Raw genomic sequence first — 27,449 nt, forward strand, 5'->3', positions numbered from 1 at the left:
ACCCAGGACCTTCTTGCTGTGAGGCGACAGTGCTGCCCACCGAGCCACCAGTAATTAGTGACACTAACTCCTTACAGACAGGAGCTCAAATCTGTTATCAGTGCTATCAGCCGGTCAGGAGTAGACGCTTTATCCAAAGCAACTTACAGTACTGTGACAGCATACTATCTAAGCAGTCGAGCGTTAAGCGCCTTGCTCAAGGGCCCAACAGTGACAAACTGGCAGTGGTGGGCCTTAACCAGCAACCTTTTGATTACTAGTCTAGTACCTTAATACTAGACTTAATACTACAAGAGAGTATTTATTTATAGCTGTGTAATCATTGTGCATCTTGCTTTGTTCAGTATTAAAAATAACTAAAAAGATCTACATTTAAGTAGTTTTGCACTTTTCTGATAATGTATTCATTCCCGTCACAAATTTCTGCTACACTCACACAAGCTCAAGTCCTGATCTAATCCATCACCTGTAGCAGGAGGTTCTGTAAGGAACTGATTTGAGGAGAAAGGGTTTGATTGGACGTACCGATCTTCTTGGAGCGCTCGTCTCCTCGGTTGTGTATGCTGATGGGTGAGTAGATGAAGGGACTGGCAGATGCCACGTTGGGCCCCAGCAGACCTTTCACTTTATGTGGACGAAGACTCGCCGGCAGGTTCAGCAGAGACACCGACCTGGAGAACAAAGAAGAAAGTATTTGGACAGCTGAGCATGAGCTTGTTGGACGCCCCATTTAAACAAATGCTATTAAAACGGAGTGACCACTATGTGATCTTTTCAGCTAGAACAGCAGCAGTTCTTTTGAGAAGGTTTCTGTGGGAATTTTTGCCTATTTAGTCAGCAGTATTTGATGGCAGCATTTATATGTCAGGGCGCTGAGCCACAGTTGATGTTCCAGTTCATTCCAGAGCCTTTGTACTGTGGGAGGAAACCGGAGCTCCCGGAGAAAACCCACACAAACACGGGGAGAACATGCAAACTCCTCACAGAAAGGACCGGTACCGCTCCACCTGGGAATCAAACCTAGGATTTTCTAAGTGTGGGGCGACGTGCCCCCCCCATTTAAAATTAATTAATTATAGTACTAATAATAATTTAACTATTTAATATTGGTTTTGAGGCGGACGTGCTTCTGCAGATTTGTTTACAGACTAGTTTTATAGTAGGTGTCCTACTCAGACTACAAAAATGGACATAAGTGACTTATTTACAGGGCACAGGCCTGCACATTTTATCCAGCACTGTGCAGCCTCTGCTGGTTGAACTTCATCAAAACAGAAAAGCATATAATCAGATTTCCACACATTTGTAAATGCCAGTAGTGTTCAAACCCGGACACGCTGATTACCAAGAAAGAATGAAGAAAAATGATCAGGATGCAGAGAAAAACACACAACCAGCTTCAGCTGAGATACAGGAGGTACTTAACAAACAAACAAAAGCTGCACCTTCAAGCTGCATGGTCAAGCAGCCCGGGGTAAGTGTCACATAACAGCACCAAGACAAGCCTCAGAACTTCTGAAACCAAGTCACGGACAGACAAACAGACAGACAGATACATAGATAAATAAACGGATAGTAGATAAACAGTTGGATAGACATACCGACAGACATAAGACAGATAGACAGAAAGATAAACAAACAGATAGATAAAAAGACAGACAGATAGATAGACAGACGGATAGATAAACAGACAGACAGATGGATAGATAAACAGACAGACAGATAGATAGACAGACAGATAGATAAACAGACAGATAGATAGACATACAGATAGATAGATAAACAGACAGATAGATAAACAGACGGACGGATAGATAAACAGACAGACAGACATACAGACAGATAGATAAACAGACGGATAGATAGAAAGATAGACAGATAAACAGACAGATAGATAAACACAGACAGACATACAGACAGATAGACAGATAAACAGAAAGATAGATAAACAGACAGATAGATAAACAGACAGACATACAGACAGATAGATAGACAGATAGACAGATAGATAAACAGACAGACAGACATACAGACAGACAGATAAACAGAAAGATAGATAAACAGACAGACAGACATACAGACTGATAGATAGACAGATAAACAGACAGATAGATAAACAGACAGATAGACAGATAAACAGACAGATAGATAAACAGACGGATAGATAAACAGACGGATAGATAAACAGACAGATAGATAGACACATAGATAAACAGATAGACAGATAAACAGACAGACAGACATAGACAGATAGATAAACAGACAGACAGATAAACAGACAGATAGATGAACAGACGGATAGATAAACAGACCGATAGATAAACAGACAGATAGATAGACACATAGATAAACAGACAGACAGACAGACAGACATACAGACAGACAGACAGACAGATAAACAAACAGATAGATAAAAAGACAGATAGATAGACAGACGGATAGATAAACAGACTGACAGATAAACAGACAGACAGATAGATAGACAGACAGACAGATAGATAAACAGACAGACAGATAGATAAACAAACAGATAGATAAACAGACGGACAGATAGATAGACAGACAGACATACAGAAAAACAGACGGATAGATAAACAGACTGACAGATAAACAGACAGACAGATAGATAAACAGACAGACATACAGACAGATAGATAGATAAATAGACGGATAGATAAACAGACAGACAGACACAGAAAAACAGACGGATAGATAAACAGACGGACGGATAGATAAACAGACAGACAGACACAGAAAAACAGACGGATAGATAAACAGACGGACGGATAGATAAACAGACAGACAGAGATACAGACAGATAGACAGATAAACAGACAGATAGATAAACAGACGGACGGATAGATAAACAGACAGACAGAGATACAGACAGATAGACAGATAAACAGACAGATAGATAAACAGACGGATAGATAAACAGATAGATAGATAGACACATAGATAAACAGATAGACAGACAGACAGACATACAGACAGATAGATAAACAGACAGACAGATAAACAGACAGATAGATGAACAGACGGATAGATAAACAGACGGATAGATAAACAGACAGATAGATAGACACACAGATAAACAGATAGACAGATAAACAGACAGACAGACATACAGACAGATAGACAGATAAACAGACAGATAGATAAACAGACAGACAGATAAACAGACAGACAGATAAACAGACAGATAGATAAACAGACAGACAGATAAACAGACAGATAGATGAACAGACGGATAGATAAACAGACCGATAGATAAACAGACAGATAGATGAACAGACGGATAGATAAACAGACCGATAGATAAACAGACAGATAGATAAACAGACAGATAGATAGACACATAGATAAACAGATAGACAGATAAACAGACAGACAGACATACAGACAGATAGACAGATAAACAGACGGAGGCAGCAAGGCATAGAGCCATGGTCTAAAAGGCTCATTCAGGTGGCACAGGCTCTCGGGTTTGAATCTCGGCTGTGCTATCGATCAGCCAGGAACAATCACCCTTACAGACACGACTGGCCGTGTCTTGAAGGAGGGATGGTCGTACGGGTATCTAATTGCTCCTACAACTGTGGCCTTTGCTGGCTGGTTGAGGTAACTGCAAGACAGACGGTTGATTCTTTGTACTCTCCGTACGCTATACAGATAATAATTCATTAAAAGTGATTTCTAAAGCCCGGCCTCGATCAAGCTGCCTCGTAAAATCTGCTCATCCGTTACAGGGAGGGAGGAAAGAAAACAGAGAGACAGAAGAGGCGAGTACACGGAGGAGAGACAGAGATCAATAACAGAGGGTGAGACACGATGCCGTCGGGGGGAACATTCAGATCTAACCCTCTACCAGATAGAAATGAAAGGAATTTTTCACCTGTCGTCCTGCCCACACAACAAGGGAACTAAACAAAAGAACTAATCATTCGTTCTAGGTTGGACATAGCCAATTCTCTTGTGCAATTCCCTGTTCTGCCTGAGGAGAGCCGCAGACTATCAGGTGCTCCGTCACACAACCGTGTTTTCCCACCAGCCAGCGACAGATTCTCACAGAGAGCCGTATGGTGTACCGAGAGAGACATGCTATGCACTCTGTGTGCCCTCCTCCACCACTCAAGCAGGCACCTCAACCAGCCAGCGAGGCCACATTGACCTCTGTCAGACAGGCTAATTGTGTCTGTTGGATACTTGGTTGAGACAGCACTTCTGACTGGAACTGTTGTAGCCTAGTGGTTAAGGTACTGGACTAGTAATCAAAAGATCACAGGTTTAAACCCCTTTCATTGCCAGGTTGTCACTGTTGGGCCCCTGAGCAAGGCCCTTAACCCTCAATTGCTTAGACTGTATACTGTCACAGTACTGTAAGTCGCTTAGGATAAAGGCGTCTGCTAGATGCTGATTCTGATTGGCTGATTGAGATTCTAAAGATTCCTACTATAACAGGACCAGTTGGGCCAAGTCGCAGAATCTTGCATCATCTGCCATGCCAGTTATGTCCAGCAGAGGGAGCATGGAGGCACAGACAACTCAACGAACTCTTAAACTAAAGATCATCTGCAGATTGATAAGCATTTATTTGCTCCAGGTGGGTGTGTTTCTATTTATTAGGGTTTCTTCTTCACAGATTTGCCAGCTCCTCTGTTGGCAGCCTGCTTTCCTCTGGAACCGTGATGCCAAGCTCAATCCGGTGTGGAGGCATATGAGCCACCAGCACACTTTTATTTCTTTAATTTCAACACAAACGCTTGAGCGTCTCCACTTCAATGACACTCAGGCATCCACCCACCGACCACTGTACCTGCCTCATTAGTGGACACTTCCTGATCAAGTTGGCTTCATATTTATGACTGGAGCACTGCTGTTTTTCTCCCTGCATTGTCACTGCGGTGTTTAACAATCCCAACAACACTGCTGCACCTGCTGCACTCAGACCATGTCTCATACTAAGGTCAATGCAGTGCTGAGAAGGAACCATTGGCCAAATATGACCTGGTCACTTGGGGTCATTTTGTGGTCTCGTACCACTGATCAATGGAGTAGAGAGGGTGACAATGTTTACAGTCAGTCATTGTATACCCAAAGTTTATTAATATAATAGAAGGGAATAGAATGCCTTTATTTGTCATATATACTGTACGTATCCACACACGTACAGTACAATGAAATTCTTCGTTTGGAAGTTGGGGTCAGAGCGCAGGGTCAGCTATTGCACGGTGCCCCCTAACAGAGAGGGTTAAGGGCCTTGCTCAAGGGCCCAAAAGCGGCTGCATGGCAGAGCTGGGATTCGAACTCTCAACCTTTAGATTAACAGCACAAAGCTCTATAATAAGCTATGTAAGCTATACATAAATCTACAAACAAGATCAGTATTAATCCTTCGATTTACTGTGAACGTTCTCTGTACTCACTCCGCTGAGGGAACTCTGGGTAATTTTATGGTTCTAAAAGTCTGCTGTTGGAGTTTACAAGGAACAGGAGGAACCTAAACCACTAAACATTATTTTTTACTCAAACTAACAATAAAGGCATCGAACAGAAACTTTAAAGAGCGCCGAGAGGACCTATTCTGACTTTAAGGCCAAAAGTATGTGGACACCCCTCCTAATTAATAAGATCCAATCAGAAGTTTCGATCACACATGTTGCTTTGGGAAAGACCGTTTCCTATTCCGATAGGACTGTTCCCAAAGAAAAATCTAAAAAGACATGGCTACTAGGGGTGGGCGATATGGCCTTGAAATAATATCACGATATTTTGGGATATTTTTGCAAATTGAAAGCTGAAACTGGTAACTCGTTCACTTATCCGTCAGAGAGATTCCGCACAAAATTTAAATTCGGAAGCTCTGATTGGTTTATACATCTGAATCTCTTGAACCGGAGTTGTTTCGCCCACAGAGTCAGCAACACGAATGAATCTTTACCACAGATAAGAGCACAGTTTTCTGATTCGATTCCAATGACTCACTGACTCAGTGATTCAGTTTAAATGCTCATACGTGAAGGAAAGCGCTCCGCTTAGCGCTTTTGTGTTTTAAACGTTCTCAAATGGTAACCTGTGTATTCTGTGTTCGTTCACTGACACAGTTTTTGGCCTCACATCATTCTGAGTGTCGGTCACTGCGGGCGAAACAACTCCGGTTCAAGAGATTCAGATGTAAAACCGAAATTGTGTACTTTTACTTTTACACAATGAAAGTGAAATGATGTGAGATGACGCTGGTTTGGTGAATCTGCGCTTGTAAGGTAGTCGGTGGTTAAACACATTAATGCGCATGTGCAAACGTTCTCTAAACGCTATCTGAGTTTTCTAAAAGTGCATCGTTCACCCAAAGACACGCAAATATGGACATTTCAGAAGCTCCCCGTCCAACACACTGATGTAAGTTAACAATGAATAACAAAGTAAAGCTGCAGAATCAGCGTTTTTTCATATTATTAGCATTAACATTGTTCAGATATCTACCTACCATTTTTACCGATTACTAACTTTGTTTGGAATTCATTGACTGCAAAACTCATGAAGACACGTCCATTATTTTTAAAAACTCACCTGCGGACAAATATTTCCTCAGATAACTCCTGTATTAGACCGGTGGAGGAGAGATTCATGGTGCTGAGGAACATGCAGCACGTCTTTAACTCTTTAATCATCTCAACAAGAATTCATGATTTTTCAGCTGTTGGCTTCAAATTAGAAATGGTGTTTTCTTAAAGTAAGAATACCAATATTTTTTTAGTTGAACACATGCCATTCAGTGAGTAGATACAGCCCAAAAAAGATGATTAAAATACAGCTTAGTTTACTCAAATATTTTGATTTACATTAATGGTAGAACAGATCATTAAAGGGATAAAAGTCCCACACGTTTTGTTAAACTCTCCTGAGTTTTGCTTTAAATTAATTATGCCAAAATTATTTTGTTGTTATTGAAATATACTACCCAAATAAAAAAATGGGACAGTATAGAAAATGCAAATAACATAGATGCAGTGTTTCTTACATTTACATCGACTCACATTCTAATGTCAACAGTTGATTATGATCATAAATTGGCACAAATCATGTTCAGATGGAAGGAAGAAAACAGGTTAATTGTTAAGGTGGTTTACAGGCTTAAAAGAACAATCTTTATATTTCAAATGACCGCTTCCATTTATACTAACAGCATTTACTTTTACTTCTACTTTTAATACTTAAGTACATTTAATATCAAATTACTTTCGATACTTAAGTACATTAAACATCAGATACTTTTAGACTTTTACTTCTATCAAAGTAAATTTCTGGTAAGATACTTGTACTTTTACTCAAGTATGGCCTTCCGGTACCTTATACATCACTGAAATTTGATGTGTTGCCACCTTTTGTCGTCAGTATTTTTGCATGTTTTGCAAATTACAGTCGTCTGTTTGGAGTCTGACCTTCTGTATCCGAAAACCTTCCTCACTAGTGATGTAGCTCCCCTTAGTTCGTCCTCAGTGCTAACTCCGGTACGACTCTCTGCATTGGTCGCCATTATTTCACTGTTACGCGCTTGACAGCGAGTGACGCGCGTTTGCTAACAATATCGTGATATGGCAAAAATCGTATTGAATTTACAACTATACCGGTATTATCGTGAACGATATTATATCGCCCACCCCTAATGGCTACTACTTTGGAAACCCAGTTTAAAAGCTTTGAGAAGAATTAGAACATCAACAGTGAGCCAGGCCTTCAACCTCAGTGAAAGTAGCCAAGCAGGAAGAGCAAAAGTATGTTTGACTGAGAAGATTCATCTCTACACGTTCATTCCTGTTGCCTACATTTACTCTTAGTGTTCTCGTGCCTTTAGCATGTTCTCCATGCTGCTATGTTTCATGTATTTACTAATTCTAGGTTAAAAACTCAGTCCTGTTACTCATATACAATCATCTTTCACTCGGAAACCATATAAAAATGAAACAAAGGTGTCTGAGATTTGACCAGAACACATTCTGAGTAGTTAAGTGTGTGTTACTAGATTCAGTGTTGAACAAAGATAAACAAATAAAGATTAATTATACAGCCGTGTGACAGATTAAAGGAAAAGTGCTCTATCATCCTGTGGGTTTGTGAGACTGGAACCTGCAACACTCACTTCACGAGAGGCAGCTTGGTCAGGGGCACCGGGGGCAGCTTGAGTCCATCTGGAAGCTCGATGACGTTCATGCCGCCCGGGCATTTGGAGGTGTAGTTCTCCAGGCTCTGTGTCACCTCCTTCTTTTCTGTACAAATGCAAATAAATAATAAAGAGAAAAAGGATTTAAGAAAAGAAATCAAGTGTAAAGAGCTGAAAATCATCTCATACCATCACATATCTGAGCATTTGCACTTCGACAGGTTATGAGGGTTACATAAATAAAGAAATGAATATTAAATCATTAATTATTTCCATATAATAATTTTTTCCATTTTAATTATTAATTATTAAAAGAAAACTATTCATTCTTTAAATACCATCGCATTATTAACTATTAAGTTCTTTAATTACCACCACATATCTGAGCATTTGCACTTCAACAGGTTATGAGGGTTACGTAAATATTCATGATGCACAAAATAAATAAATAAATAATAAATCACTAATTATTTTCATATAATTATTTTTTCCATTTTTATTATTAATTATTAAAAGTAAACTATTAATTCCTTAAGTACCATCACATTATTAACTATTAATCTTTTTAAGTACCATCACATATCTAAGCATTTGCATTGCACAGGATATGAGGGTTACATAAATATTCATAATACACAAAGATTAATAATTGTCATATAAGTAATTATTTAAAAAAAAATTTTTTATTGATTACTACAAATAAACTATTCATTCTTTAAGTACCATTACGTTATTAACTCTATAAGTTCTTTAAATGTGATCATATATAACACTTGCACTTCAAGAGAATATGAGGGTTACATAAATACTCATAACACACAAAGATAAATAAATAAATATTAAATTCTACATTATCTTATATAATTAATTATTTTCTAAATTTTTATTACTAATTATTAAAAGAAACTATAAAAATTTTCAAGTGCCATCACATATCTGAGCATTTGCACTTCAATTATTTATTTTAAATAATTTTTTCAATTCTTAATTTTTAATTATTAAAGAAAATTCGGGTGGCACAGTGGCTCACAGCAAGAAGGTCCTGGGTTCGATTCCCAGGTGGAGCGGTCCGGGTCCTTTCTCTGTGTGGAGTTTGCATGCGTGGGTTTCCTCCGGGTGCTCCGGTTACCTCCCACAGTACAAAGACGTGCAAGTGAGGTGAATTGGAGACACTAAATTGTCCATGACTGTGTTTGATATTAAAAACTTAAACTGATGAATCTTGTGTAATGAGTAATTACCTGTCCTGTCATGAATGTAACCAAAGTGTGTAAAAAGTGACGTTAAAATCCTAATAAATAATAATTATTAAATAAAAGTATTACTTATTTTCACTGAATAGACATAAATTCCCACAGACATGTCAATCATGAGGAAAGCCTTCCCAAAACAGTAAGAATGTCATTGGCTTAAAACAGAGGTGGATCTTCAATCATATTAATGCCTACTGTTATGAAACAAGGTGTCCAATGTGCTCATCGAGAAGTGTGCGGATACTTTTGGTCATACAGTGCTACTGAATACCAGCAGGCTTAAGAAAGGGGGCACTTACTTTTTCACATTAGGGTAAAAATGTAAATCTGCTCATGCTTAGATTATCTGACTACAATAATAGTCGAAGCCCTGTGATGGACTGGCGCCCTGTCCAGGGTGTTCCAGCCTTGAGCCCAGTGTTTCCTGGGAGTCGGACCCACCACAACCCTGACCAGGATAAAAATGAAATGAAAAATTGGGGAATAGTTGAATTTTTAAATAAAAAAAATTCTTCTTGCAACCATGAGGGAGTTTGAGGACATTTTGTGTCCCCATGTGGACAGTTATGGTACAGTGGAGGGCGTCCCTGACTGCAAAACATCACAGAACTTGAAGCTATCGAGGCAGACGAGCCTGTGAGGGGCTTTTTTATTTAGATTTGTTGTAATAGGACATCGTAGCAATGCTGTTCTGTGTTCAAACACTCAAGTGCCAGTCAGATTCCAAAAATCCTGCCATACAAATAAAAGCGAGCCAAACGTTCTCGAGGGTCTTGGAAGGAAATCAGTTCCCGCGTGCTCTCCAGGGGCCATTCGCGCACAGCGAGAGATGGATTTAATGAGGCAAATTATGTAACAACTGGTCCATCATGAGCTAGACAACCTGAACTGCACCCAGCTTCGCTGAGTCTCTTACTAACAAGATACATCATGTACTATTTGATGCTTTTATCCAAAGCGACTAACAGTACTGTGACAGTATTCAATCTAAGCAACTGAGGTTTAAGGGCCTTGCTTAAGGGTCCAACAGTGGCAGTGGTGGGGCTTAAACCAGGAACGTTTTGCTTACTAGTCCAGAACCTTAACCACTAAGCTACAACTGTCCAGTTGGACACTGGAACATGTGCTTCATGGACATTGTTTAGAGTCAGCCTCATTTTGTGAGTCAATTATTTGTAAAGAATTTCCAAAGGAATTTCAAGTGTACCTGAAGGAACCTGTGTCCATTTAGTCACAACCTGCCTTGTGAGGTAAGGCAATAAGAAGACCTGGTATAAGGAGGTCAATAGTTGTTCATTTTTCCATTTCAGTTTCATTAACCGCTTTATCCTGATCAAAATTACGACAGATCCTGTTCTCTGGAGGACTCCAATCCTTTAAAACCACCGCAATCAATCAATCAATTTTCCATTCAGCTAATCAGTGGTAGACTTGCTCTTGTGTACCGGATCGCTGTCTTGTAACACAGCCCAACTGCACTTAAGAATCAGATCATGGACTGATAAATGATTCCTCCGTCTGATTTTTCGGTAAAGAGCAAAATGTACATCCTATAGCAATCCACCCCGGTCCTGACATATTAGAGCATTCTTACATCATCACACATGATAGTATTATGTTCCTACTGTGAAGACTTACACCAGACGTAACAGAAACCATGTCCTCCAAAAACGTCCATCTTTGACTTTTTGGTCCACAAAACATTATCCCAAAAAAACTTGTTGTAAATATAGTTATTGTTGCTGTTTAAATTAACAAGTAAGCCTGGGTTTAAGTAATTACGCCTGGGAGTGTCCAATCTAAATAAATATTAAAACATTTCAACATGAATTACATTTGCTTAATTGTTTCACTGGGGGAGGAGGAGGAGGAGGGGCAATTACTTTTTCCACACAAGGAAGGAAAACGAGAGACAGAAAGAACAAAAAAATGACCAGTAAAATGACAAAGACAAAAGACCGAAAGAAAATCAAGACTGAAAGACCAAAAAAATGACAGAAACACTAAAAGACAAAGACAAAAAAACAGAAAGGAACAGACGGAAAGATCAAAAGACCAAAAGAAAAACTAAAGACAAAAAGAAAGACAAAAAAGACAAAGTAAGACGAAAAAACAGAAAAACTGAAAGAAAGGCAAAAAACAAAAGAAAAAAAAGACCAAAAGAAAGACAAAAAAAACAGAAAGACAAAAACAAAAAGAAAGACAGAAAGACCAGAAGAAAGACAGAAAGACCAAAAGAAAGACAGAAAGACCAAAAGAAAGACAGAAAGACCAGAAGAAAGACCAAAAGAAACACAGAAAGACCAGAAGAAAAACAGAACAACTGAAAGAAAGACAGAAAGACCAGAAGAAAGACCAGAAGAAAGACAGAAAGACCAGAAGAAAGACAGAAAGACCAGAAGAAAGACTGCCCAGTTGGACACTGGAACATGTGCTTCATGGACATTAGAGTCAGCCTCATTTTGTGAGTCAGCTATTTGTGAAGGATTTCCAGAAGATTTTTAAGTGTGCCTGAAGGAACTTGTGTCCATTTAATCACAATCTCCCTTGTGAGGTCAGACAGTAAGTAGACCTGGTATCAGTAGGTCAGTGGTGGTTCTTTTTTTCCCGTTTAATTTTCATTAACAGTTTTATCCTGATGAAAATCACGACAGATCCGGTTCCCTGGAGAGCACCAATCCATTACACAGCTTAGTCATAGCCAATCGTGTCTGTGTAGACGCCGTCCATCAGATAGCCGTGGGTTAGCGTAATAGATCGCTGCGTCACCCGAGCGCCGCTGGTGCTTCCCCACACCCAGTGCATCAAACCATTCCTTCATAGGTTCCGTGCCCAGTGCTTACTCTGCGTAACTATCTGATTTCCCCAGATGCCAATTAGTCACTGGCACCACCAGCCTGGCCAGGTGCTCAGCAGACACTGCTGGTGGGAATCGGACCAACTGATGTGGCAACAGGGACTGCAACTGTCTGGTTCAAGCGTAGATAAAACGCAGCTCAGTCCTCTGACGCTCAGGTCTTTCTACTAATGTGGCCGTGTGCTGGCACTAATCAGCCAGCATGGGTGTCATGAAACCAGCAGATTAGCAAAAATAAACTGGAACAAAGTTAAGTAACGTGCCATCCTGCCATGCCCACAGCGACTGGTTGGCAGGAGGTTTGGACGGCACAGGTTGACAGAAAGTGCAGTTCTAACTGAACCCTGTTAGTGTGGTACTCGCTACATACCTGGGACATACTTTACTTGACATGTGTGACTCCCTGATGTGCCCTGTTAGCTTTGTGCTGGCATTTTAAGCTAAGTGTTTAGCAAAGTTGGTAAACAGTGGCAGCTATTTGGTCTCTGTAGCTGCCACAAAAATCTTTCCGTTCCAAGTGTTGCCACGGGTGGTGTGGCAGCTTCTTGAATTTATGGTTTTCTGAGTTCCTATGGCGTGAAATTGGGTTGTAACTTGTGGACTGAGTAGCTGGCACCCAGGTTTTACACAAATTGTATTGCTATTGAGTCAGGGCAGTGTTTCCTGTGTTGTATCTATTCCTGAGTCCAAGTCAGGTCACGAGTCGTTAGGCTAGAGTCCGAGTCAAGTCACGAGTCTTTAGGTTAGAGTCCGAGTCGAGTCACGAGTCGTTAGGTTAGAGTCCGAGTCGAGTCACGAGTCGTTAGGCTAGAGTCTGAGTCAAGTCACGAGTCAATATAATATACACAAAACATATATTGGAAATGTAGCATAGAAATAAATAAATAATCTGTAAGTTTAAATAAAAAACAACAACAGATTAGCAACTGTATTTTGCCATTTTACTTTGTGCCTTTACTTTCCTCGTCATTGTGAATATTGTTCACGTTATGTAACCAGTAATGTTTATTGATTAGTACAAGGGGACCCAACATTTGTTTATGCACTGAACATCATCATCACAGCGCCTCCAGAATCAAGCTTCTACAGGAGCTCAGGGTACCAAACAGAAGAAAAAAGGAGAGAGGGAGTCGGTCCAGCAACAGGATGATGATGCTTTGTCAGCGCATTACTCTGGCGGTACTGCAGGAGAAGTCCGGAGCTCGTCTGACCTTTACACCGAGCCTTAAGCGCTAACAAGACCCGCGTCGAATCGATAGCCCTGATTTCTACTCACCACGCCGAGGTGTGCTGACGGCACACGGGGAACTCAGAACAACAATAGAGGAAGTGATAGAACAGAACATCCAGTATCGATTCTCATTTTTCACATATTAACCATGAACGAGTGAAAAAAACAAACTCTGAGCTACACTACACTGTACGCCTGCCTACAGGGACGTTCTACCAATAACAAATATGTTTACTGCTTCAGAGCGCCGCACTAACAGAACTATATATACTGTACGTGCCTCCAGGAAATAAAAAACTTTTCACTACATGGACAAAAGTATGTGGACACCACTGAAGTGTATCAGCCACACCGGTAACTAACAGGTTTATTCAATAGTATCATGTTCTTACTGTAAACATGCTGTGTTAGCACAGATTTACACCTCATGTAACCCCCAAAAAGACTCAAGTCTGGGTGTGTCTAATTGAATTAAATATAACAATATTTCATTATTAATTGTTTAATTAATTGTTTGAATTATTTGTTGAATAACGTTTTATACTTAATAAATTTTATTGAAATATCCAAAACAATTTCATTTAACAAATACACAAAATAAAAGCAATCGAAAGAAAGGAGGAAAAAGAGAGACAGAAAGAACAAAACAAAAACCAATAAAAATACAGAAAATCAAAACACCGAAAGAAATACAGAAAGACCAAAAAAGACAGCAAAACCAAAATACTGAAGGAAAGACAGAAAGACCAAAAGAGTGACAAAAATGCTAAAAGAAAAACAAAAAACCAGAAAGGAACAGACAGAAAGACCAAAGGACAAAACTAAATACTGAAAGAAAGACAAAAAGACAAACAGAAAGACAAAGACCAAAAGAATGAAAGAAAGACAGAAAGACAAAAGAACAAAAGAAAGACCAAAAAAATGACAAAAAAGACAAAAAGAAAGAAAAACCAAAAGACAAAAAGAAAGACAAAAAGACAGAAAGAAAGACAGACCAAAAGAAAAACAGAAAGACAGAAAGACCCAAAGACAAAAAGGAAGACAGAAAGACCCAAAGACAAAAAGACAGAAAGAAAGACAGAAAGAAAGACAGAAAGACAAACAGACCAAAAGTAAAACAGAAAGACAAACAGAAAGACCAAAAGAAAAACAAAAAGACCAAAAGAAAGACCCAAAGACAGAAAGGAAGACAGAAAGACCCAAAGACAAAAAGACAGAAAGAAAGACAGAAAGACAGGCACAGACCAAAAAAAAGACAAAAAGACAGACAGACAGTCAGACCAAAAGAAGGACAGAAAGACCAAAGAACAAAAAGAGAGACAAAAAACAGAAAGAAAGACAGACAGACCGGAAAAAAGACAAAAGACCAAAAGAACGACAAAAAAGCCTAAAAGAAAGACAGAAGAACTGAAAGACTAAAAGACAGAAAGACAAAGACCAAAATAAAGACAGAAAGACCAAATGACAGACAGAAAGACAAAGAAAGACAGAAAGACCAAAAGAAACACCAAACAGACCAAAAGAAAGACAGAAAGACAAAGACCAAAAGATCAAATGACAAAAAAGACCAAAAGAAAGAAAAAAAAGATCGAACAAAAGACAGAAAGACCAAAAGGAAGACAAAAAAAGTAAGGGAAAAAAAAACTGTGAGGGGGGCACATGGAGCTTAGCATGTCTCTCTGTGGGAACTCAACACTGTCAGGCAGATTGGACTCGTGTCAGAGAAAAAAACCCAGAATTTAAAAGCACCAGGAAAAATGAAAATAAACTAATGAGGAAAAATGGAGACGAACAGTCACCACAATTATGAAGCAGTGAGCAACAGTAGCTAGTAACTGCAGGGGAAAGAGAAAAACATGCATCAATATGAGCTGCTGGCTGTAATGTTCTTCATCTTGTGAGAAGATGTATGCTGCTCATGATGCTCAGCTTAATGACTGAACCTGAATAATTAGCTCATTTCCACACTAGAATTCCTTTCTACTGAGAGAGCGTTTCAATAGCGCGGGGCTTGGAGGAGTCCCGAAACGTTTAAACAGCCTCAGCGACGCCTCTGCGGCGACACCCTCGGGAAGGACGAGCAAGAGAAGAGAAGAGGATGAAATACAGGAGACCGAAGACTCGGGAGTGGCTGCTCCTCACTGATACGAGCCGAGCTGACGGCTGGCGAGAGCCGACGACTGTCAGGACCAATTATGAATAATTTAGCAGCGAGCGGGAGGGCATGGCAACCCAATTATGTACTGTATATCAACAGCTCAGCCTTACAGCCTGCCACGACCATCCAAAATACACGAGCGACTGGGAAAACAGACAGAAAACGTACAGCTGAAGCAGAAACCAGGCGGCTAAGTGAAGAATTGAGCCTGTAAATTGTCGTTTCTGAGAGCAGAGAGCAAACGTTAGTCCACAAAGACTCAAAACTGTCTGTAAGATGATTTAATCTAATACACTGTAGCTGCGAACGCTAGAACAACCGATTCTATCCTACTGGGAGGCCCAACAGGCTTTAAGCTGAAGAGAAATGGAAATTTTTCCACAGCTTAGCGTCGTCAGAGGGGTTAAGAATTTTCAAACAGTCACCGCGGCGCATAAAATATGTAACAGGCACAAACAGGAGCCAGTAAACAAGAAATGTCGAGGGACGCCGCGGACGAGTGCATGTTTAAAGGAATAGATTTTAAGGACTCGGCTCTCAAAGGACAATTTTCTGAAGGAGCAGGATGAAAGACGAGCAGAAAGTAACTCCTAATAACAGTGCCGGACAGACTAGAGTCTCATAGAAGCAAACATGGTCACGAAAAGAGAATTCTCCCCTACAGGACAGCAGTCTCAGCGGTCTCAGTGGCTCAGTGGCAAATCATGCTAGTCCTCTACATGTATCTGTGGAACCCTCCGACATGTGATGTCAGGACATCGGCGACTATGAGCATCAGAGGGGGTGAGGTGGTGCAAGTGGCAGAGAATCAAAATGGGAAACTGGAAATGACAGGAGTGGTGAAAAAGAAAGACAGAAAGACAAAAAAGACTAAAAGAAGAACAAAATAAAGACCAAAAGACTAAAAGAAAGACAAAAAAGAACAAAAGAAAAAAGAAAGACAAAAGAAAGACTCAAAAGACCAAAAGACACACAGAAAGACCAAAAGACTAAAAAAAGACTTAAAAAAGACAGAAAGACTGAAAGAAAGACCAAAAGAAAGACAAAAAGACAGAGAAACCAAAAGACTAAAAGCAAGACTAAAAAGACCAAAAGAAATACAGAAAGACCAAAGACTAAAAGCAAGACAAAAAAAGAACAAAAGAAAAAAGACAAAAGAAAGACTAAAAACAACAAAAGAAACACAGAAAGACCAAAAGACTCAAAAAAGACAGAAAGACCAAAAGAAAGACAGAAAGACAGACTAAATGCAAGACAGAAAGACCAAAAGAAAGACAAAAAAGAACAAAGGAAAGAGAGAAAGAACAAAAGAAAGAGAGAAAGAACAAATCAAAGAAAGAAAGAACAAAAGAAAGAAAGAAAGAACAAAAGAAAGAAAGAACAAAAGAAAGAGAGAAAGAACAAAGGAAAGAGAGAAAGAACAAAGGAAAGACAGAAAGATCAAAAGAAAGACAGAAAGACAGACTAAATGCAAGACAGAAAGACCAAAAGAAAGACAAAAAAGAACAAAGGAAAGAGAGAAAGAACAAAAGAAAGAGAGAAAGAACAAATCAAAGAAAGAAAGAACAAAAGAAAGAAAGAACAAAAGAAAGAAAGAACAAAAGAAAGAAAGAACAAAAGAAAGAGAGAAAGAACAAAGGAAAGAGAGAAAGAACAAAGGAAAGACAGAAAGATCAAAAGAAAGACAGAAAGACCCGCCTCAGCCCGATGGTTTGAATGGTCTGAGACTAACAGTGATGTAATCAGCGTAATCTCTGTATAAGTAGAGCGTCTAAATAATCTGCCTTATGAGTTTGATGTGTTATTAAAACCCGCTCTACTGAGGCAGCTGATCAGGTAGGTAGTAGGCAGGTTGTCAGACTGTTAGTAACTGTTGTATGGGCTATTTATCTATTTTGGGAGCGGAGGTGCTATTAGTGCAGGAGAAAGGGCGACTGGGGGTTTGTTTTAAAGGTGTGTGAGGACGTTCAGTGCTCTGGATCTGACATAGTTCAGGTTAAAGTGCAGCTCTGATTAAATACTATTTGATCTGCACCAGTACAGTAACAGTGGATTTATCTTCTATAGTGAGGAACGCCAGAGCTCGAGCTGGACGTGAGGGTGAGGCCAGCTCAGGGATGAATAGATGACCTGGGTCAGGTATCTCATTGAGTGTTTGTGTCTCAGCCTTTTCTTCTTTATTTCTCTCTCATGCTAACGACAGTAAGATTTATTTACAGCAGATTCAGAACGTATTCAGACACCCTGACCTTTTGAACACTTTATTGTGACGTGGATTTGATCTTGAATAGATAGAATTACACTCGATCCCTTCTGCGTGCTTTAATAATCCTTGAGACGTGTCTAGAACTCAATAGGAATCGCTGTTACAATTTAAATTGATTGGACGTACAATATATGGCTAAATATATCCGAGTATCTTACAAAGAGCTCGTTGGACACCCCGTTCCAGAACCACGGGCATTAATATGTTGGAATGACCATCCTCTTTTTAAGACAATGGCAGTATTTACTCTTTAGGATGGCTTTCCACAAGATTTTGAACTTTGTCAGTGGGAATTCATGCCTATTCATCACAATCAACATATCAAATCATCATAGTGGTTCTTAACAGGGTTAAAGGTCAGGGCTCTGTATAGCCCTTCTACACTAGACTTGTCCAACCAAAGCACGTCTTTATTGAGCTTGATTTGTCCACAGTGGAACAGTCATACTGGAGGAAAGAGGACAAAATGACCATTCCCAAACTGTTGCCACATATCAGAGGCGTATAATTTATTTTACTTAATTGATTTTAAACATCTGATAGGGATGGGTGTGTTTGGAATATCTGAATGTAATAATTAGGAGGGGTGTCGAAATAATTTTATCCACATAGTATAGTTTGGAAAGGCACACCTGCGTCTATAGAGGTTGTTGGATGACCGAGATTTCTTGATGCTAGAGGACATGAAGGCTGGACGTCTGGTCCGGACCAACAGAAGATCTACTGTGGCTCAAACGGCAGATCATTTCAGTGATGTGGTCAGTAAGTCACAACACAGTGATTCAAACCCTTCTGCATATGGAGTTGTGTAGTCACAGGCAGGTCATTGTCCATGCCCCAATGGGCACACAGGTCTCGGACCTGGACACTGGAGCAATGAAAGAAGGTCGACCGGCCTGACGCATCCTATTTCAACTATTTGACCATTTGGATCGTTTCAACTTTGTTTCTGGAAACATTTCGACTTCATTCCTAAAAAAAATATTTCGATTTCATTCACAAGGTCAAAAAACAGTGATTGTAAAATGCTGTTAGTCGAAGTCTATAAATGACACAGTAAACTAGGCTGGCATTTTGTCATTTCTTTCCCAGACAAAGGGGAGTGGGGGTTTGTTGAGCATCGGAAGGCTGAGGTTTAAGAGTCACGTCACCGATTGTATACATTGTATGTGGTTTAGGAGAGCGGTTCTCAACCTTTATTTCCTCTTATACCCCTTTTCCACCAAAAAAACCATGGTTCTTGAACCGGTTCTGTTCAGGTTTCTCAGAACCTTGGTGTTCTGTAGAGAACCGACGCGCGTTTCCACCAGTTTTTGTGAACCAAGCAGCGTCATCATCGGTGGGCGTTACTTAACGGAAGTTAAAAGCAGTAATATCATGGCGGAGTGTGTAGATTATGTGCGAGCATTTGTGCTGGTGTTACAGATGTTTGTTTTTATGTAAAAAGCATCGATCTAACTATCGGTGATAAGAAGACGTGACGTGTTGGTCTCAGTTGTTGTTTTCTTTAGTTCATTAACGTGAGAAACGTTTTGCGCTTCGCTTTCACCGCGACTCTCGGCGCAAATAACCGATTTGCTCAGCGCTCGACTTGAGCGGTGAAACATCACTAAAGTTCCACGACACGAACAAACATCTGTGTGAAATAAACATCAAATCTACTCTAAAATACCACATGTATCTGTGTTTAACTGGATTTACTTCACGTGTGTTTATGCAGCTCGGGGAGTTGAAAAAGCTTCACGCTTTATTTTTCACGTTAAGCGTGTTTCGTTCTGTCCGGGTCACTTTTACTACGTCATATCACACAATTCACCTTTTTAAAGGCGCTTTGAAAATATCAGCGGCAAACTGGCTCAAAATGTAATCAGGTGAAGTTTAAAAGATAAAAATGCAGCATTAAGCTCCATACGAGACCCCAGCTGAAGCCATTGTTGCTGTCGCTATGCTGTACAACATGACACGCCCACAGGTTACGTCACGGTTCGGGCTGAAAGACCAAGTATTCTGTGGTGCCAGATTGGCCCGCTAGTTCGCTGTCTGGAACCTCTTTTTTTCGGTGGAAAGTGGGGTATTAGACCCCCCCATGTTAAAAAAAAACATGGGTTATGATGTCATTCTTATGTTTATAGCTAGGATGATAAAAGATATTGTTTTCTTGCTCATATGGAATTCGATGCATCCACGTGAAGGTGAATATCATGGTATTTTCTGATTTCGGTTGATGTAGTTTGTTTACTTTTATTGAACTGGTTGTAGGAGCTTCTTCATCTGGGTCTACTTTAGCAAGATCTGCATCACCAACCGGATAGTCGGTGTTCGTTGACCTTTGCACTTTTGTGGTGGGCAAATGTGTGTCCATCCTCAAAGACCCAACATAGACTATATGTGGTTTAAAACAGATCTATATGACATCACAAGAGATCTCCCATATGCTAAGAGCCTGTCGGTTTTCTCATCCCATCAGCAATTTTTACTCTTCTCGCTTAAATGCAACAGGACCCCATCTAGGCTCACTGAGGCCCCCTGGTTGAAAACCACTGATTTAGGATATAGCCTCATATGCAAGTCCCTACCTGAAAATGTAATGTTTGTGTTTAGTGATTTAGCGTTTTTCAGTCGTGTAGCGTTCAAGTGTCTCACGTTTACTGGTTAATCTGCACTCTGAGGCGTCCTAGCAATCCTACGGCAATTCAGTTAGCAAAACGTCCAAGATGTCGAGTGTAAAGCAGCAAAAAACACGACTCGAGTAACTGAGTTTGGAAAACTAACAATCGATTCTGTGGACACGGGAAGGGGGGGGTCAAAACACGGATGAGTATTTTTGTATTTGAAGCCTTGCTCCATCGCTGGATGTTCTAGGTCAGGGGTGTCAAACTCATTTTCACCGAGGGCCACATCAGCATTATTGTGGCCCTCAAAGGGCCGATGTAACGTATCCTGCTGTGATTGCAGTCTGTTGTTTTTCTTGGAGGCTGAATTCTGCATTTATATTGTCCTCCTTTACCACAGACACGGCCTCATAACACAAGAGACGCACCGGTTTCTCTTCCTGAAGCACAAGCTTGTTTTCACTTTCATTACACTTCCTCCTTCTGCTTAATTTTCTTACTTATCTTCTTGTACATTTTAGGATCATGTGTAAATATGTGTAACATCATCTATTGGCGGGACGTGTCACTTTGCAGGTCACAAAATCAGCCTGCATTTTGAAAGATGCAGTTTGTTTAGGATTTTACAGTGTATTTTTAAGACAATCATTCTGCCCTCACTAATAGTTTATCCCCCTTTCCCAGCTAGACAGACAGACAGACAGCTCTCTTCAGAATACAGTCGGTTTTATTTGCTCGCCAGCTGTGTGATACACTGTGCACCAGAATGAAGTAAAAATACAAACAATAAAAACAATAAAGAACTTAATACAGTAAAAGCACACAGCTGTAGTCAAGTGTTACATCTGGTACAATATGAGATTTAACCAAACGTAAAATAGCGCTAACGAGTTAAAATTCTGTGTAAAGATACTAATTGCTATAGTAACGTAACAACAGTATTTAATTACGGTAAATTTGTAACTAAAACGCTGTGATTTACTCACTAAACATTTACAAACAACTGAGAATATAAACGCCACTACTTACAGACGATGCTTCTGTATTATACTGAAAGATAATTATTTGTATTTATTTATTATTGTTTACATTACTGACTACGCTACCCCGCGTTCTTTTGCTGTAAAAGTCACATGGCTTCTTAGCGAATGTTAAAGTTAGTTGCCATGACTACGATGTCACGGTTGTCTCTTAAAGGCGCAGGAGTCCCGTTAAATTATAAGCGCGTCTCTGTAACGAACCATCACAACAATCATACAGTCGTTAAACCTCTCGCGGGCCACATAAAATGACGTGGCGGGCCGGATCTGGCCCGCGGGCCGTGAGTTTGACACCCCTGATCTAGGTTTACATTCAACCATTAAGGTAGCTGTGCTGTGTATTGTAGCTTCCACTCATTCTATCAATAAATTTATGAGTGTAATTTAATTACTGCCGTGAAATGTGGCTCTTTTAACAGAAAGCACATCTTTCTGTTAATTTAATAGAGCCATATTTATGTTTTGTTTCTGCACCTACACAGCTGTAAACATCCAAAAATACCTGTTAAGTGTACCGCACATGAGCTGAAAACCCCAATAAATGTGCGGAAACTCATGCGGCTTCATATAATCGCCCAAAAACAGAAGATCAGTTTACATGAGCAGTTAGAGCTCGTACTGAACTCATCTGCATCCCTGCATGGTAACATTCCCGCTTCATAACTGTTACAATGCACCAATTAAACAAGAAAAACAAACAAGTGCTACTAAACTTAAGTGCAGAATTTGACATCACTGTGCTGCTGTTTACACCTCTGATTTCACAGGAAGCGTCTAAACCTCCCATCAGCCCCTAATTAAAGAGCTTTATTTGGCTTCCTCTGCTCACTTTCTCAACTCCTCTCAGGAACAGCTCCAAAAAGCGAAACCTCGGATAACTCATGAGCGCACACGTCTCCTCCCGGCCTGCACGACCCCGCCGACACGTCACGTCAGACAAATTCACAACAACAAACAGATAATTAAGTGGCGCCCCGTGTTCCCACACTGCATTTCACCCCGCGTTTCTCTTCTCACCCTAGTCGACACGTTGCAGAGTCACAGCGAAGTCGAGCTAAGCAAAGATTTGTGGTTGTGATCCTAGTCTAGAACTCGACTGGAGTCTATTTAAATAGACTGGACATACAATAAATGGCCAAAAGTATCCGGACATTGCCGATCAGTTGGCGCAGCGGTAAAAACACACGCTGGAACCAGAGCTGGGATCTCGAGTCTCAGCTCTGTCTCCCGGCTGAGGCTGAGCGGCCACATGAACATCGATTGGCCTGTTGTTCAGATATGGGCGGGACTAAGCCGGATGGGGTCTCTCTCTCACGACTGGTGCAATTACGACCTCTCCTGGCTGATTGATGGCACCTGTACAGAGATGAGAAAAGAGTGCTCTCAGTGTGTGTCTCTCTGTACACAACGCTGAGCTGCACTGCACTCGTCAAAGTGTAGGTGACAAAATGCATACGGCTGCTGTCCACGTGTCGGAGGGGGCGTGGGTTAGCTTCGTTCTCCTCAATCAGAGCCGGGATCGGCATTGGTGGAGAGGAAGCGTGAAGCAATTGGGCAATTGGACGCCCTAAAAAGGGAGAAAAAGGGGAGGGAAAAAAAAGAAGTATCCGTACACCCCGCTCCAAAACCATGAGCAATAATATGATGGCACGACCATGACCTCATTCTTAAGGCAACGGCAGCCGTCTAAGCAACAACATCCACAACATCCAGAGGTCTGGGTGGTCAGAATGGTTGTGGGTGCACCAGGAAACAAAGCTCTACTCAAGAAATCTGTGTGTGTGTGAGAGTGTGAAGGCACTGGAAGCAGATACAGCATCCAAAACTACACACCTATCTACCAAATAAGATACCAAATTAGCACTATGTAGTGTAACTGAAGTGTTAACGTCGGCCACATTGCTACAAAGGATTTATACAGAGTGAATTTACTCAGGGAAGAACCCGCTACACCCTCTGTATTTGTCCATCACTCAACAGGAGTCGATACTGCAGCAATGAGTGAGTAAATTCAAGCCTGGGTGGTAGTGGACTGGCATACAGAGAGCTGTGCCACCCAAGAGCCCTTGTGCGGTGTCTTAAAGGTTACAAGGGTCACTTCAATGGACATGTCATTTTGACATGCATTTTCAATTAGATTTAAATCTTACACTAACATGTGCACACACACACACACACATACATAAATTCACACACACTTGCACAAATACATACATACACTAACATACTTAGACTCTGACACACAATTATGCTTACTAATACACACACACCGATCAGGCATAACATTAAAACCACCTCCTTGTTTCTACACTCACTGTCCATTTTATCAGCTTCACTTACCATGTAGAAGCACTTTGTAGTTCTACAATTACTGACTGTAGTCCATCTGTTTCTCTACATACTTTTTTAACCTGCTTTCACTCTGTTCTTCAATGGTCAGGACCTCCACAGGACGACCACAGAGCAGGTGTTATTTAGGTGTTGGATCATTCTCGGCACTGCAGTGACACTGACATGGTGGTGGTGTGTCAGTGTGTGTTGTGCTGGTATGAGTGGATAAGATAAGAGTTTTAAACACCTCACTGTCACTGCTGGACTGAGAATAGTCCACCAACCAAAAATATATCCAGCCAACAGCGCCCCGTGGGCAGCGTCCTGTGACCACTGATGAAGGTCTAGAAGATGACCGACTCAAACAGCAGCAATAGATGAGCGATCGTCTCTGACATTACATCTACAAGGTGGACCAACTAGGTAGGAGTGTCTAATAGAGTGGACAGTGAGTGGACACTGTATTTAAAAACTCCATCATCGCTGCTGTGTCTGATCAACTCATACCAGCACAACACACACTAACACACCACCACCATGTCAGTGTCACTGCAGTGCTGAGAATGATCCACCACCTAAATAATACCTGCTCTGTGGTGGTCCTGTGGGGGTCCTGACCATTGAAGAACAGCATGAAAGGGGGCTAACAAAGCATGCAGAGAAACAGATGGACTACAGTCAGTAATTGTAGAACTACAAAGTGCTTCTATATGGTAAGTGGAGCTGATAAAATGGACAGTGAGTGTAGAAACAAGGAGGTGGTTTTAATGTAATGGCTCACACACACACAAACTAACACACATACACTCACATACTTAATTGCACACATACCTACACTGTGACACATAATTATGAACATACACACACACACACAAACTTACACGCACATACACTGACTCACACACACACTTGCACAATTAAAACGTCCAGATTTGACGACTTGGCTAATTTACATTCACACTACATGGCCAAAAGTATCTGGACACCTGACCATGATTTGTTGGATGTCCCATTTTAAAAAGAAATGGTAGTAAAACAGAGTGACCTCTGTGTGATCTTCTCATCTTGAACAACAGCCGCTCATCTGTAAAGTAAATCTGTGGGAATTTGTGCCTGTTCAGTCAGGCAACAAGAACATTTGTTTGTCAGGGGACTGATTGATATTCTGGTTCACTCCAGAGCCAGTCAGTGGGGCTGAGGTCAGGGCTCTGAGCAGGACACTCGAGCTTTTCTTTATGTCTTCTTACCGTTTTATGAAATTGCCCATCAGTGAGTCGATGTAAATGGATTCATCTTGGACAGTAGTGAGACTGAAGAGAAGTCATTTGGCAGGTGCATTATGCTAAACCCTAAAGTAATAGCAGGTAAGAGCAGGTATTAATCTATCATAGCTATCAAGAGTGGGATAAAGAGACCCCGTCTACTCAAATATGGGTCATTTTGAAAATGTAGGTCTCATTTCGGCCTTCTGTTCAAACAGAACCATAAAGCTTTTTGAAAACTCAATTTAGGCTGGAGATTTGCCTGCTGCTATCCAGTTCCCATGCAGCTTTTTGAAGACTTTATATCTCCACCGCTGCTTTGTAAGAAAGAAGAACACATCCCGGCTTATCATTTATTTCTCTTTTAATTTTAGGTTTACAGTTTAAAGGCATGGCTCGGTGGGTAGCACTGTCGCCTCACAGCAAGAAGGTCCTGAATTCAATCCCCAGGCGGGGCGGTCCGGGTCCTTTCTGTGCGGAGTTTGCATGTTCTCCCTGTGTCTTTGTGGGTTTCCTCCGGGAGCTCCGGTTTTCATCCCACAGTCCAAAAACATGCAGTCAGGTTAACTGGAGACACTGAATTGCCCTAGAGGTGAATGGGTGTGTGTGTGTGCCCTGCGATGGACTGGCGCCCCGTCAAGGGTGTTACTGTGTGCCTTGTGCCCATTGAAAAGCTGGGTTAGCATTATTTCACATTGAAAAAAATCATTTATATTAGGGAAATTCTATGCTTCTAACTTTGCACCAATGGTTTAGGGAAGGTCCTTTCCTGTTCCAGCATGACTGTGCCCCTGAGCACAAAGCACGTTTTATAAAGACATGAAGAAAAGCTTGATTACAAGAAACTCCAGTGTCCTGCACAGAGCCCTGACCTCAGCCACACTCAACAGCTCTGGAATGAACTGGAACATCAATCAGTCCTCAGCTAAACAAATGTTCTTTTGACTGAACAGGAACAAATTCCCACAGACGTATACTTTAAAGCTTTGTGAGAAGCCTTTCCAGAAGAGCGACTGTTGTTCTAGCTGAAATCACACAGAGGTCATTCTGTTTAAATACCATTTGTTTTGGACATCTAGCAAGCTCATGCCAGGTTCATGTGTTGGAATTACATTGGATGTAACTAGTGGTGTGATGGTACTATTGCATAATAGGAATTTATCAACATCATCAGTGTCCTGGATGATTCTTTTATATATATATATATATATATATATATACTGTATATATATATATATATATACAGGGGTTGGACAATGAAACTGAAACACCTGGTTTTAGACCACAATAATTTATTAGTATGGTGTAGGGCCTCCTTTTGCGGCCAATACAGCGTCAATTCGTCTTGGAAATGACATATACAAGTCCTGCACAGTGGTCAGAGGGATTTTAAGCCATTCTTCTTGCAGGATAGTGGCCAGGTCACTACGTGATGCTGGTGGAGGAAAACGTTTCCTGACTCGCTTCTCCAAAACACCCCAAAGTGGCTCAATAATATTTAGATCTGGTGACTGTGCAGGCCATGGGAGATGTTCAACTTCACTTTCATGTTCATCAAACCAATCTTTCACCAGTCTTGCTGTGTGTATTGGTGCATTGTCATCCTGATACACGGCACCGCCTTCAGGATACAATGTTTGAACCATTGGATGCACATGGTCCTCCAGAATGGTTCGGTAGTCCTTGGCAGTGACGCGCCCATCTAGCACAAGTATTGGGCCAAGGGAATGCCATGATATGGCAGCCCAAACCATCACTGATCCACCCCCATGCTTCACTCTGGGCATGCAACAGTCTGGGTGGTACGCTTCTTTGAGGCTTCTCCACACCGTAACTCTCCCGGATGTGGGGAAAACAGTAAAGGTGGACTCATCAGAGAACAATACATGTTTCACATTGTCCACAGCCCAAGATTTGCGCTCCTTGCACCATTGAAACCGACGTTTGGCATTGGCACGAGTGACCAAAGGTTTGGCTATAGCAGCCCGGCCGTGTATATTGACCCTGTGGAGCTCCCGACGGACAGATCTGGTGGAAACAGGAGAGTTGAGGTGCACATTTAATGTATATACAATATATAGTTTAGTTGGGATTTATTAAGCTACGTCACGGTAAGAGTCACAACAAACTCCATCCTACATAAATAACAGTAGTTTAAATCAGTGATCCCAACAGAAAAAATAAATAACGTCCAGACCTGGGCATTGTACGGCCCCAACCGGCCCGCATGAGGTCAGTGGCAATTAAAAATCAGACGTAAATTAATGTACATCACACA

At 40.9% G+C, this 27,449-nt stretch overlaps 1 protein-coding gene across 1 annotated transcript in view; it reads right to left on the reverse strand.

Moving 5' to 3' along the window:
• The window catches only part of trappc9 (trafficking protein particle complex subunit 9), a 344,576-nt gene that overhangs the window by 259,228 nt on the left and 57,899 nt on the right, over positions 1–27,449 (reverse strand). The window contains exons 10-11 of the mRNA XM_063018274.1: positions 8,141–8,267; positions 526–671 (exon numbers count right to left, since the gene is read on the reverse strand). Of these exons, the coding sequence (XP_062874344.1) occupies positions 526–671; positions 8,141–8,267 (273 nt within the window). The remainder of the gene's footprint in view (positions 1–525; positions 672–8,140; positions 8,268–27,449) is intronic.

This window comes from Trichomycterus rosablanca, chromosome 1 (assembly GCF_030014385.1).
Source record: "Trichomycterus rosablanca isolate fTriRos1 chromosome 1, fTriRos1.hap1, whole genome shotgun sequence".
Taxonomy (NCBI): domain Eukaryota; kingdom Metazoa; phylum Chordata; class Actinopteri; order Siluriformes; family Trichomycteridae; genus Trichomycterus; species Trichomycterus rosablanca.